This window comes from Homarus americanus, unplaced genomic scaffold (genome assembly GCF_018991925.1).
Source record: "Homarus americanus isolate GMGI-L3 unplaced genomic scaffold, GMGI_Hamer_2.0 scaffold14655, whole genome shotgun sequence".
Taxonomy (NCBI): Eukaryota; Metazoa; Arthropoda; class Malacostraca; order Decapoda; family Nephropidae; genus Homarus; species Homarus americanus.
In genome coordinates this window covers 55001-68792 of record NW_024743793.1, presented here as the reverse complement: position 1 = coordinate 68792, position 13792 = coordinate 55001, and the positions used below count along the sequence as shown (strand labels likewise).

Sequence of the window (13792 nt, the reverse complement as noted above, 5' to 3'; positions counted from 1 at the left end):
TTCTTTCAGTGTTAGATTAGGTTAATTTGGGTAATTTTGGGTTTGGTCAGGTTAGGTCAGGTCAGGTCAGGTCAGGTCAGGTCAGGTCATACCAATATATTTATATCAATCACTTTTTTCGTCTTTTTAACAAAATTCACCACTTATTCAAATTAGAACCATATCCATCCATTGTGTACTTATAAACGCTTCTGTACTTATAAAAGAGACATTTGTAAGTATAGTAAAGTGCATATACCTCTCGCGGTGGCCAGGAAAGTCTCGCCGTATCTCGCGTCTTCTCGTGACTCGCGCGCCGGTGTTTTCCTTCGATCAGCTGTTGTCGTGACGTCATACCCCCCAGCTGATTCTCGTTTTCTGTTGGTGTTGTTATTGATTTCCGCCCCCATGGTAGACTTAACTAAAAAAAAAGAAGAATTAATTAGGATTGCTGCTTGTGTATCCCTTTAGATAGATAGATAGATAGACATACAGATAGATAGATAGATGGATAGATTATGTTACTCGTGTTTCCCAAAAGTCTCAGAATTGTATCTCACAGCGAATAAAAAAAAATCCATTACAATTTCGAATTCTCAGAGAACCGACATTTGCATGGTAGAGTCTCGTTCTTGTTGTGCCGCCATTTTGCCTCTACCCCCCCCTCACCCCCTCCCCTCCCCCTCCCCTTGGTATCGTAGCTTTAAAGTAGGTGAGATATTAACTTGGTGACTTGAGAGAGAGAGAGAGAGAGAAAGAGTGTGAGATAAAATTGAAAATACGTCTCAACAGATTTCACCACCCGTCTCCCCGTCTCCTCTCTCTCCCTCCCGCCCTCACCAGGATCACCAAGAATATAATCTAACCCAGCAAGATGACGCCTTCACCAAGCCCAGGGCCCACCGCTGAGGACAATGCTGATTCACCAAGGTAAGTATCTTTATGTGGTGACTGTGGTGGTGTGAGTGGTGACTGTGGTGTTGTGAATGGTGACTGGGGTGTTGTGAATGGTGACTGTGGTGTTGTGAATGGTGACTGTGGTGTTGTGAATGGTGACTGGGGTGTTGTGATGGGCTGTGGTGTGACTGTGGTGTGTGACTGGCTGTGGTGTGTGAATGAGCAACTGGCTGACTGACTGTAAGTGTATGTGTGTTTGGTGACTTAAATATGTGGATGGTGTTGGTTCTTTGTGTGTGTATGTGTGTGTGTGGGTGGGGTGTACGTGGTGACTTCCATGTGGACATTAGACATCCTTTTAATTTTTTCTCCCCTACCTGGTGTTGAACAGCTGCGTGTGTAATGACAATGTAAAAAGGTGATGCTTGTTTGAATGGTGTCATGGGATTCCTGTGGTTGGTGAAGTCATGGATGGTGCCTGCCTCACACTGTCATGTTCTCTGCATCACCTTGTTACAAAAACTTAGGAATTTATAAGAGTGACGTGGATTGTAAGGATCACGTGAAGAGTGAACACCCCAGCTTAATTCACCTGAAAATTAGACACTCCAGCTTAATTCACCTGAAAATTAGACACACCAGCTTAATTCACCTGAAAATTAGACACTCCAGCTTAATTCACCTGAAAATTAGACACTCCAGCTTAATTCACCTGAAAATTAGACACTCCAGCTTAATTCACCTGAAGATTAATCACACTAACGTTACCACCACCACCACCACAACACTATAGGCAGGTTATAATAAGCTCACGTTATCTCCGTCGACCTTGCCAGCTACAGTAAATATTTCAGAGGTTATAGGATGGATAGACCTTTCGTGTGTGTGTGTGTGTGTGTGTGTGTGTGTGTACTGCCACTATATTCTATACAATAAGACGATGGTGAAATTATACATATATGTACTTATGAAGGAATTTTATAAGAATGTAGTGTGTAATAATTAGTACAGGTGTAGGTGTTATGCTAATTAGTACAGGTGTAGGTGTTAGTGATAATTAAGACAGGTGTAGGTGTTAGTGTTAATTAGTGCAGGTGTAGGTGTTAGTGTTAATTAGTGCAGGTGTAGGTGTTAGTGATAATTAAGACAGGTGTAGGTGTTAGTGTTAATTAGTACAGGTGTAGGTGTTAGTGATAATTAAGACAGGTGTAAGTGTTAGTGTTAATTAAGACAGGTGTAGGTGTTAGTGTTAATTAAGACAGGTGTAAGTGTTAGTGTTAATTAGTGCAGGTGTAGGTGTTAGTGATAATTAAGACAGGTGTAGGTGTTAGTGATAATTAAGACAGGTGTAGGTGTTAGTGATAATTAAGACAGGTGTTGGTGCTAAAGGTGGGCATTTAGAGTGGTGTTGTGCATTTTTATGATGGATGGATAGACAGACAGACAGACAGACAGACAGACAGACAAAGACAGACAGACAGACAGACAAAGACAGACAGTTATAAATAGACAGACATAGACCTGACAGACAGACAGACATATGACTCTGAGGTAAGGAGAATAATAACACTAATTAGTTTACTATGGCTGCCCAATCCCCCTAACCCTCCTTCTACCTCACCCCCCACCCTAACTCACCCCCCCACCCCCTACCTCCCCCCATCCTCTTCCCATTCGATGACTCAGTGTGGGGGGAGGGCGTGGAGGAGGTGTCAGGCGCCGGATACGTGATGGAGCTTCCTGCCGGTCGACCTGTAGGAGGAGGAGGAGAGAGAGGAGGAGGAGGAGGAGGAGGAGGAGGAGGAGGAGGAGGAGGAGGAGGAGGAGGAAGAAAATGGGGAGGAAGAATTAGGCGTAGGAGGAAGAGAAATGTTTGAGGGTTCTGGATACTTGGTGAGAGAGAGAGAGAGAGAGGTGGCTTTCTGTATACTGTATCTCTATCTAGGGATCACCTGAAGATTAACCCCAGCTTATTTACCTGAGGATTAAACACCCTACTGCTACCTGGCCTGTTACGTTAGGTTATCGTTACGTTAGGTTAGGGTTACGTTAGGTTATCGTTACGTTGTTGTGGTTACGTTAGGTTATGGTTATGCGGGGTTATGGTTACTTTAGGTTATGGTTGCTAGGTTAGGGTTAGTTAGGTTATGGTTACGTTAGGTTATCGTTACGTTAGGTTATGCGTTGGGTTATGGTTACGTTAGGTTATGGTTGCGTTAGGTTATGGTTACGTTGGTTGTGCGTTTGCGTTAGGGTTATCGTTACGTTGGTTTGGGTTACGTTAGGTTAGGTTACGTTAGGGTGGCTTATCTTCAGGTGATGCTTGAAGAGTAAACATTATTAAGTGAGATGACGTTCAGGTGGGCAGGTGTAGGCGTGACAATCAATAGACCTGGTCCATTTACCTGTTTTACCGCAGTCTTAAAGCTAGCTCTCTCTCTCTCTCTCTCTCTCTCTCTCTCTCTCTCTCTCGTTAAGGACGGACACAGATCAATTGATGGACTTGAATGAAAACTGAATAGCCAGGATGTGTGGTGATGGGCTGACCATTTCCCACTGGACATAACCCCATCTGACCATTTCCCTGGACATAACCCTTCTGACCATTCCCCACTGGACATAACCCTTCTGACTATTCCCCTGGACATAACCCCTTCTGACCATTTCCCACTGGACATAACCCTTCCTGACCATTCCCCACTGGACATAACCCTTCTGACCATTTCCACTGGACATAACCCCTTCTGACCATTCCCCACTGGACATAACCCCATCTGACCATTTCCCCTGGACATAACCCCATCTGACCATTTCCCACTGGACACTAACCCCTGCTGACCATTCCCCCCTGGACCCCCATCTGACCCATTTCTCACTGGACATAACCCCATCTGACCATTTCCTGGACACTACCCCATCTGACCATTTACCCACTGGACATAACCCCATCTGACCATTTCCTGGACATAACCCTCTTTGACCATTCCCCTGGACACCTTACATCTGACCATTCCCCCCTGGACATAACCCCATCTGACCCATTTCCCTGGACATAACCCCATCTGACCATTTCCCACTGGACAAAAGCTATTTCCCACTGATCAGATTTTCTAATGAGTAAAATTGGACTAGGTTAGGTTAGGTTAGGTATCCAGGATTGATTCACCTATGTACTCGGTGTGTGTGTGTGTGCGTGTGTGTGTGTGTGTGTGCGTGCAGTGGGTGATTGTGTTTGAGCTTAAGCCGGTTTATTCCGCCTCTCCGTCCGTCCGTATTATGACCTTCAGTCCGTATCTACGTCCGTTGTGTTAATGGTGGTGGTAGTTGTTGCTGAGAAGAGGTGGTGATGGTGGTAGTGATATTGGTGGTAGTGGTAGTGATAGTAGTTATGGTGGTAATGGTGGTAGTCATGGTGGTGGTAGAGCAAGGCAGGAGAAGTAAGGCACCTTGGACGCTCATGGATGGTGTGTGTGTGTGTGTGTGTGTGTGTGTGTGTGTGTGTGTGTGTGTGTGTGTGTGTGTGTGTGTGTGTGTGTGTGTGTGTGTGTGTGTGTGTGTGTGTGTGTGTGTGTGTGTGTGTGTGTGTGTGTGTGTCTTTAAAACCCAGGTCGCACACTCCTCCAGTATTGATCTCCTGCTCCCAACCTGGTGGGCTACCGTCACTATACCACTGGAGGCACGATGCGCTTTTTCAACACCACCACCTAAACAGTATGCTACACTATACTACACTATACTATATACTACACTACACTATACTATACACTACACTATACTATATATACTACACTATACTACGCACTACACTACACATAATAACATACATATACTACTACACACACACACACACACACACACACACACACACACACACACACACACACACACACACACCTCCCAGTAGACATTTTGAGGCAAGTTAGGCTAGGTTAGGGTTAGGTTAGGTTTTGGTTAGGTTAGGTTAGATTAGGTTAGGTTAGGCTGTGAGTGTTTCAGGTAATGGTTTATACAGGTTAATAACACAGCTAATTAATTTATCAACGAGTTTATCATTCCATTGTTATTTTTAAGACGATAAATAACCAGAAAATTATGTTAATACTTCAATGTTTATTCCAACCGTAAACAAAACATTAAATAATAAACACAATATAACATTTAACATAAGTAATTAAGTACTGGTCTTTGTCTTTATTTCAGTTAACTTGTACTGTATAATCTCTCTCTCTCTCTCTCTCTCTCTCTCTCTCTCTCGTAATAAAACGGGGAAATATTCTTCTAAAACACGAAACATTCAAGAGTTTTACCCTGACCCAATTAACCTCAAGGCTGTGTGTTGACCCTGTATGTGTGAACTATACCATCTACCATGAGAATTAAAGAGGAACGAGTCGTATTTGACCTTTCCTCTGTCACCCCCCCTCCCCTCCTCCTCCTCCCCTCCCTCCCAGGTGACCTTCAACATTTGGCTAATCTTCACTACAGATAATATATTCCCAAAACAGTTATGAAGGTAATATATATCTATCCCTCTCCCCTCCCTCTCCCCTCCCTCTCCCCCTCCTCCTTCCCCCCTCCTCCCCCCCCCAGTGGTTGAAGACAGAGGGATTGTGTACGATAGGTTGTTAGGTCTTGTAAGAGGTTTGTTTACATCCGACGTTGGCGCACTTACAGGTTGTGGGATATTGGCTCCTGGCTTTAGGTTAGTGTTTTGGTTGGTTAGTGTTTGGTTGAGTGTTTGGTTGGTTATTTGGTTGGTTTAGTGTTTGGTTAGGTTGGTGTTTGGTTAGGTTAGTGTTTGGTTAGGTTTGTGTTTTGGTTAGGTTAGTGTTTGGTTAGTGTTTGGTTGGGTTAGTGTTTGGTTGAGTTAGTGTTTGGTTAGGTTAGTGTTTGGTTAGGTTAGTGTTTGGTTAGGTTAGTGTTTGGTTAGGTTAGTGTTTGGTTGGGTTAGTGTTTGGTTGAGTTAGTGTTTGGTTAGGTTAGTGTTTGGTTAGGTTAGTGTTTGGTTGGGTTAGTGTTTGGTTAGTGTTTGGTTAGGTTGGTGTTGGTAGGTTAGTGTTTGGTTAGGTTGGTGTTTGGTTAGGTTAGTGTTTGGTTGGGTTAGTGTTTGGTTAGGTTAGTGTTTGGTTAGGTTAGTGTTTGGTTGGGTTAGTGTTTGGTTAGGTTAGTGTTTGGTTAGGTTAGTGTTTGGTTGGTGTTTGGTTGGGTTAGTGTTTGGTTAGGTTAGTGTTTGGTTAGGTTAGTGTTAGGTTAGTTGGTGTTTGGTGGTTGAGTGTTTGGTTAGGTTAGTGTTGGTGGTTGGTGTTAGGTTAGGTTAGTGTTTGGGTAGGTTAGTGTTTGGTTAGGTTAGTGTTGGGTAGGTTAGTGTTTGGTTAGGTTGGTGTTTGGTTAGGTTAGTGTTTGGTTAGGTTAGTGTTAGGTTAGGTTAGTGTTTGGGTAGGTTAGTGTTTGGTTGGGTTAGTGTTTGGGTTAGGTTGGTGTTTGGTTGGGTTAGTGTTAGGGTTGGGTTAGTGTTAGGTTAGGTTGAGTGTTAGGTTGAGTTAGTGTTTGGTTAGGTTAGTGTTTGGTTAGGTTGGTGTTTGGTTAGGTTAGTGTTAGGTTGGGTTAGTGTTTGGGTAGGTTAGTGTTTGGTTAGGTTGGTGTTTGGTTAGGTTAGTGTTAGGTTTGGGTTAGTGTTTGGGTAGGTTAGTGTTTGGTTAGGTTAGTGTTTGGGTAGGTTAGTGTTTGGTTGGGTTAGTGTTTGGTTAGGTTAGTGTTTGGTTAGGTTAGTGTTAGGTTAGGTTGGTGTTTGGTTAGGTTAGTGTTTGGTTAGGTTGGTGTTTGGGTAGGTTAGTGTTTGGGTAGGTTAGTGTTAGGTTAGGTTAGTGTTAGGTTAGGTTAGTGTTAGGTTAGGTTGGTGTTAGGTTTGGTTAGTGTTAGGTTAGGTTAGTGTTTGGGTTAGGTTAGTGTTTGGTTAGGTTAGTGTTTGGTTGGGTTAGTGTTGGTTAGGTTGGTGTTTGGTTGGGTTAGTGTTTGGTTAGGTTGGTGTTTGGTTAGGTTAGTGTTTGGTTGGGTTAGTGTTTGGTTGGGTTAGTGTTTGGTTGGGTTAGTGTTTGGGTAGGTTGGTGTTTGGTTAGGTTAGTGTTAGGTTAGGTTAGTGTTGGGTTAGGTTGGTGTTAGGTTGGGTTAGTGTTAGGTTTGGTTAGTGTTAGGTTAGGTTAGTGTTAGGTTAGGTTAGTGTTTGGTTAGGTTAGTGTTTGGTTAGGTTAGTGTTAGGTTAGTGTTTGGTTAGGTTAGTGTTTGGTTGGGTTTATCGCCATTATTCGTCGTCTCTACTGCTGGTGTTATTACGAGAATTAATCGTAGCAATTATTCAGAATCAGGATCGTGGCGGCGAGGGCGTGGCGGTGTGAGGGCGTGTGTGTGAGGGCGTGGCGGTGTGAGGGCGTGACTGTGTGAGGGCGTGACTGTGTGAGGCGTGACTGTATGGGGCGTGGCGGTGTGAGGGCGTGGTGGTGTGTGGGGCGTGGGGTGTGTGAGGGCGTGGCGGTGTGAGGGCGTGACTGTGTGAGGGCGTGGTGGTGTGAGGGCGTGACTGTGTGAGGGCGTGGCGGTGTGAGGCGTGACTGTGTGAGGGCGTGACTGTGTGAGGGGGGCGTGGCGGTGTGAGGGGGCGTGACTGTGTGGGGGCGTGACTGTGTGAGGGCGTGGCGGTGTGAGGGCGTGGTGGTGTGAGGGCGTGGGGTGTGTGAGGCGTGGCGGTGTGAGGGCGTGACTGTGGGGGCGTGGTGGTGTGAGGCGTGACTGTGTGGGGCGTGACTGGGGGCGTGGCGGTGTGAGGGCGTGACTGTGTGGGGGCGTGGCGGTGTGGGGGCGTGGCTGTGTGGGGCGTGGTGGTGTGGGGGCGTGGCTGTGTGAGGGCGTGACTGTGGGAGGGGCGTGACTGTGTGAGGGCGTGACTGTATGAGGGCGTGGCGGTGTGAGGGCGTGACTGTGTGAGGGCGTGGCGGTGTGAGGGCGTGACTGTGTGAGGGCGTGGCGGTGGAGGGCGTGACTGTATGAGGGCGTGACTGTGTGAGGGCGTGACTGTATGAGGCGTGGCGGTGTGAGGCGTGACTGTATGAGGGCGTGGCGGTGTGAGGGCGTGACTGTGTGAGGGCGTGGCGGTGTGAGGGCGTGGCGGTGTGAGGGCGTGACTGTATGAGGGCGTGACTGTATGAGGGCGTGGCGGTGTGAGGGCGTAGCGAGAGTCCTATTTATGTATATTCTAGACATTTATGATCGAAAACCCACAAGACCAAGCCAAGAGAGGAGTGGGATAAAGCTCCTTCCAGTTGACAGTATTTCACTTCTGAGATTCACTAACCTAACGCTATACTAAGCTAAAATTAACCTAACCAAACCTAACCTAACGCTATACTAAGCTAAAATTAACCTAACCTAACGCTATACTAAACTAAAATTAACCTAACCAAACCTAACGCTATACTAAGCTAAAATTAACCTAACCTAACGCTATACTAAGCTAAAATTAACCTAACCTAACTCTATACTAAACTAAAATTTACCTAACCAAACCTAACGCTATACTAAGCTAAAATTAACCTAACCTAACGCTATACTAAACTAAAATTAACCTAACCAAACCTAACGCTATACTAAGCTAAAATTAACCTAACCTAACGCTATACTAAACTAAAATTAACCTAACCTAACCTAACCAAACCTAATCTTCACAGCAGCATGACGTCTCAAAGAAATACAGAGGTTATTGACATTCTTGTGACGTATACAGTTGAAGCCTTGTTGTGGTGTGACGTCACGATGTTGCCACCTAATGATCACGCTAATTATGAATCACAGTTGCCGATGCGTCTGTTACTCTGTCAAATTCGAGTTATTTTTCGCTATTTTGTATTTGATTCAGAGAGAGAGAGAGAGAGAGAGAGAGAGTGAGATAGAGAGTGAGAGAGAGAGTGAGCAAAAGAACGGAAAAGAGATAAAAGAAAATGAGAGAAACAAAGGAACATGATTTAGAGAAGAAGAGGGGACTTAAGTGAGAGGGAGACTAAGAGGAGGAGGGAGAGTGGCAGAGAGGCGGTGGAAGATTAGGAAGTTGGGGGTAACAGAGGGATTAGGTGTGGGAGGAAGGGGAACTTGAGGAGGAGGAAGGGGTCGAAAATAAATAACCTTGGCCTTTACACAGTCTCTCTCTCTCTCTCTCTCTTTCTCTCCCTCTATCTCTCCCATAACTATTTTCTAACCTACCCTACGTCTCAACATTCATAAACACATCAAAAACATTCGTCAAACATTAATATACGTTTTCTATAATATCATTTGAGTTACCCCTGAAATTAGTGGGGGTAGGAGAGTTTTCTTTGATGCGTCTTGTGGGCGGTGAATTTATCTGTTGAGTCTCTGTAGGTTAGAGTAGTTGGTGGTTTTGTTATTGATTGATGGTGACAGAGAGAGGGGGGGTTGGGAGGAGGTGGGAGTGTCTAGTTGTGGTTATGATTCACTGGATATTTGGTAAACATTGGGGGGCTTGTAGTTGTTGTGGTGGTGGTTGTTGATAGTGTTTTGTTTGGTTATTTACGCCCTCCTTCCTTGTTCCACCTACACATTTTTCTTCTTTTTTTTACCTACACTTTCTTTATTTCCCTCCTCCTCCCCCCCACCTGCATCTTCTTTCTTTCCTCTCTTCCCCTCCTCTTCCTCCCCATCCTCCTCTACTAATGTCCTCAAGGGCGTTGTCCATTTTCTCTGACACATAAACAGCCCCGTTTTCTCTGGTGACATTTTTGAGGGGGGGGGACTTCGGTATGTGAATCAATGACGCGTTAGCCAGTGGTGGAAAATAATGGTGACTATTGATTATATACCATCTTATAAATAATAATTAAAATGATGGTGATGATAAGAAGAAATATTAATAATAAGAAATAATAATAATAATAATACCTTTTATAATTTTGTTTTTCATCTATTAATTGCATTTTCTTATTTTTTTCAGGTGAGTGTTTTGACCCTGGAGTAACTATGACTGGCGGGGTGGTAAGTGGTGACTGGTGTAAGTGTACTGACTGTTTTCTCAATTAAAATATCCAGAAAATATATTATTTAACTGTTTGCCTGTTAAAAAAAAAACACTTCCCAAATATGGCTTTAAAATTACACTGAGACTCTACCTGAACTAGATATGTCTATAAACAATAATAATTTCCAGTAATATCGTATTTATGAAAGGAATAGTTGGCGAAATTCCCATTCTTCTTTTTTCCCGTTTTCTATGATGTAAACATGCTAGTGGGGGCGACCATTTTAAAATTACACCACAGTACAGAGATGTATAGGTGTATTTACCTTTTTATATAATAGTTATATTTCTTCGTTGGTGTGTTTGGTGTTTTTGTTTTGTGTTTGTTTTGTTTTTTTCGGACACAAATGGCCATGGCAGTCACCTGAGTGGTTGGTGTCGGGAGACTGACAGCTGCTGGTTGATTGGTCGGAGCGTTGACGTCATCATCTATTGCTCCACCTCTCTTGCTATGCCTATTAATATACAGTACATTTATATTGGATTTATATTATCAGTTTAGTTATTTATTTTGTAATGTTTAGGGGGATCACCTGAAGATTAGACACCCTAGATTATTTCTCCTTAAAATTATTAAAATCTCACTGACCTGACCTAACCTAACCTACCCTAACCCCTCATCAGGTAGCCTTACGGTGTTTAATCATCAGGTGAAATAAACTGGGGGAGCTAATCTACAGGTGATGCGACGTATTTTATGAGGACGTGTCCCTGTGTGTGTGTGTATGTGCGCGCAGACACACACACACACACACACACACACACACACACACACACACACACACACACACCTTGACTTCCTTCTCGATTATAAATGTTTTCTCTGTATTTAATCCTAACCTTGCCTCAGGTACATATACTCCCGTCCGTCCTATAATCCTCCCGTACTTCCTCCTCCCTCCTCCTCCTCCCGTCCCTCCCCTCCCCCCTTCCTCTTCCCGTCCCTACCCTCCTCCTGTCCCTCCCCTTCCTCTTCCTGTCTTCTCCTTCCTTCCGTCTCTCCTCCTGTCTCTCCTCCTCCCCCGTCCATTCTTCCTCTCCCATCCATTCTTCTTCCTCCCGTCCCAACCTCCACCATCGCTTCCCCGTCCTTTTCGCCAACACCCCTCCCCCTCCTCTCGTCCTCCTCTCCTGTTCCTCCCCCACCACCCCTTCTTACATGTGTGGTCTCTTAAACCATTTGCTAGATTGCAATGGAACGTGACCTGCCTAGACAACTGTACTATACTGTACCTACCAGGAATTCAGCCCCCTTCCCACCCTCCCTCTTCCCCCCCACCCCATCCTCTTCTACCCCCTCACCCCATCCTCCTCTACCCCCACACCACCCCCTTCCCCACCCTCCTACCCCCACACCCCCTACCACCACCCTCCCCCCCACTTCTCATGGTCACTCGCAAATACAAGTACACGATATGAATTATTATTAATCTATATGCTAAAGTTGGTGTCTGTCTGTCTGTCTGTCTGTGTCTGTCTGTCTGTCTGTTTGTGACCTAATTTTAAGGTAATTTAATAGTTTGGTCACTTGAGTACGATGAATGAGTACGATAACCCCTTGAGTACGATGACTTTTGTACTCAGGGGGGTTGAGTCATCGTACTCTTGGGGTTAAGGAGAAATAATCTGATTGGGAAGTAAACAGACAGATAAGCAGACAGATATGAGACAAGACAGACAGACGGAGACTAACAAAAGAGACAGATAGACAAACACCGAGAGAAGAACAGATGTAAAGACGGATACACACACACACACACACACACACACACACACACAGAGCCTAATTTCACCTGAAGTTGATGATTTGTGTGTGATTCTATATAACGTTTTAAGTGTATCCAAAAATATTACTGGCTTGGGCACCTACAGTCGACCCAGCTGCGAAGGGGGGGGTATGCCATAGGGTTATGATGCAGTGTACTATATCCGCACCGCCCCTAACAGCTTTGACTCTGGTCTTGGTAAGTGGAGGAGGCGCCGTGCGAGGGTCTCAAGATGGTGTTTCTGGGGGACTCACCTGACGGAGAGATTCACCTGACGGGGAGATTCGCCTGACGGAAGCCCCAAATAAAACGCTCCAGTGAAGACTTACGATACTCCTCCCCCTCCCCCCTCCCCCCATCCACTTCCTCTCAGCATTTCCCCATCACTCCCTCACCCTTTCCTCTTCCCCTCACCTCGCCCCCCACACCTCCTTTCCCTCCTAACCTTCTCCTTCTTCTACCTCCTCTCCCTTTCTCCTCTCCCCCTCCCACCTCCCTCCCTCTCCCCAATCCTCTCTTAGCACCTCCCCCTAACCCTTTGCTTCACCTACCTCCCTCCTGAAGGAAGTAAACAGATTAGTGGAATATACGAATGATTTACCTATCCCATCCCATCCCAACCATCCTATCCCAACTATCCCATCCCATCCCAACTATCCCAACTCATCCCAACCAATCCTATCCTATCCTATCCTAACCTAACCTAACCTATCCTATCCTAACCTAACCTATCCTATCCTATCCTATCCTAACCTAACCTAACCTATCCTATCCTATCCTATCCTAACCTAACCTATCCTATCCTAACCTATCCTATCCTAACCTATCCTAACCTGTTGTACAGATTTAAGAGAAAAATTAATATAAGACTCACATTATTTTTTCTCGTTATATAAATTAATTAGTTCTGTAATACTAATTTAAGAGGACATTTTTAACATATAAATCACGTTGAGTACAAGACGTCGTAGTTTAGCGAGTCCAATTGAGTACAAGACGTCGTAGTTTAGCGAGTCCAATTGAGTACAAGACGTCGTAGTTTAGCGAGTCCAATTGAGTACAAGGTGTTGTAGTTTAGCGAGTCCTGGTCACGTAGGAGAATATTGAGTACAAGGTGACGTGGTTTTAATGATTCTGAGTACGTAACGGGGATGTTGAGTACAAGGGCATGTAGCTTAGACAGTCTGTATGGTAAACAGTGGTAGCATTCTTATGATCTTATTACCACCACGCTATTGTACTATTCCAGATGATACTAAATGTTACATAATACTTCCTTGAGATAAATGTATAGTATATATCAGGTGTCTACAAGAGTGCTCTGGCTCTCAACTGGCTCAATCATTGTTAATATTATTGTTGTTATTCTCGACTCTGTATCTGTGTTCTGGGTAAATCAATTGTTTCATATCATCACTGGTATGGAGTGAGTTCAGATGGTGATAAAGTCTACGGTGATGTGTTGCCACGTTTGACTATCTCTCGGGGTGGGGGGTCATGCTTGAGAGGGTGGTCCTACTTGAGGGTCACACTTGAGGACGTCCTACTTGAGGGTCACACTTGAGGACGTCCTACTTGAGGGTCACACTTGGGGGGTCCTACTTATGGGGGTCCCACTTGAGATGAGTTTAGAATCAATAAGTTCAGGGTTGAGTCTGGTAAGTGTATGGTCAACTCGCGCACACACACACACACACACTCTTTATAAATATTCTCTCCCCAACGCACTATTGATTGGCTGTCTGGGTGCTAAGGTATGATAGATCCTGTGTACAGTGTGCTGAGAGGTCACAGTCCACACACACGGATACCCGAGGGTACACACACACACACACACACACACACTGATATGAAACTTGAATCAGATTTTGCATTTATCAAAAAATATGTTACCAAGGTGTGTGTGTGTGTGTGTGTGTGTGTGTGTGTGTGTGTGTGTGTGTGTGTGTGTGTGTGTGTGTGTGTGTGTGTGTGTGTGTGTGTGTGTGTGTAGGCAGGAGGTTGTCGATACTCGATGCAGTCTAGTGCAGGTTCCGGGAAGGACTAATAGACTGGAGGGGGGAGGGGAGAG

General features: G+C 44.9%; 1 protein-coding gene across 10 annotated transcripts in view; it reads left to right on the top strand.

The window, feature by feature from the left end:
* LOC121877533 (protein NDRG3-like) overlaps positions 1 to 13792 on the top strand; it is a 127429-nt gene that overhangs the window by 81706 nt on the left and 31931 nt on the right. The window contains exon 2 of one of the 10 annotated variants that reach the window (XM_042383316.1): positions 772 to 909. The exons of 8 other annotated variants lie outside the window; for them this stretch is intronic. In XM_042383316.1, the coding sequence (XP_042239250.1) occupies positions 854 to 909 (56 nt within the window). In that variant the 5' untranslated portion in view covers positions 772 to 853. The remainder of the gene's footprint in view (positions 1 to 771; positions 910 to 13792) is intronic. One more of the 10 variants, XM_042383317.1, reaches the window with a different exon arrangement.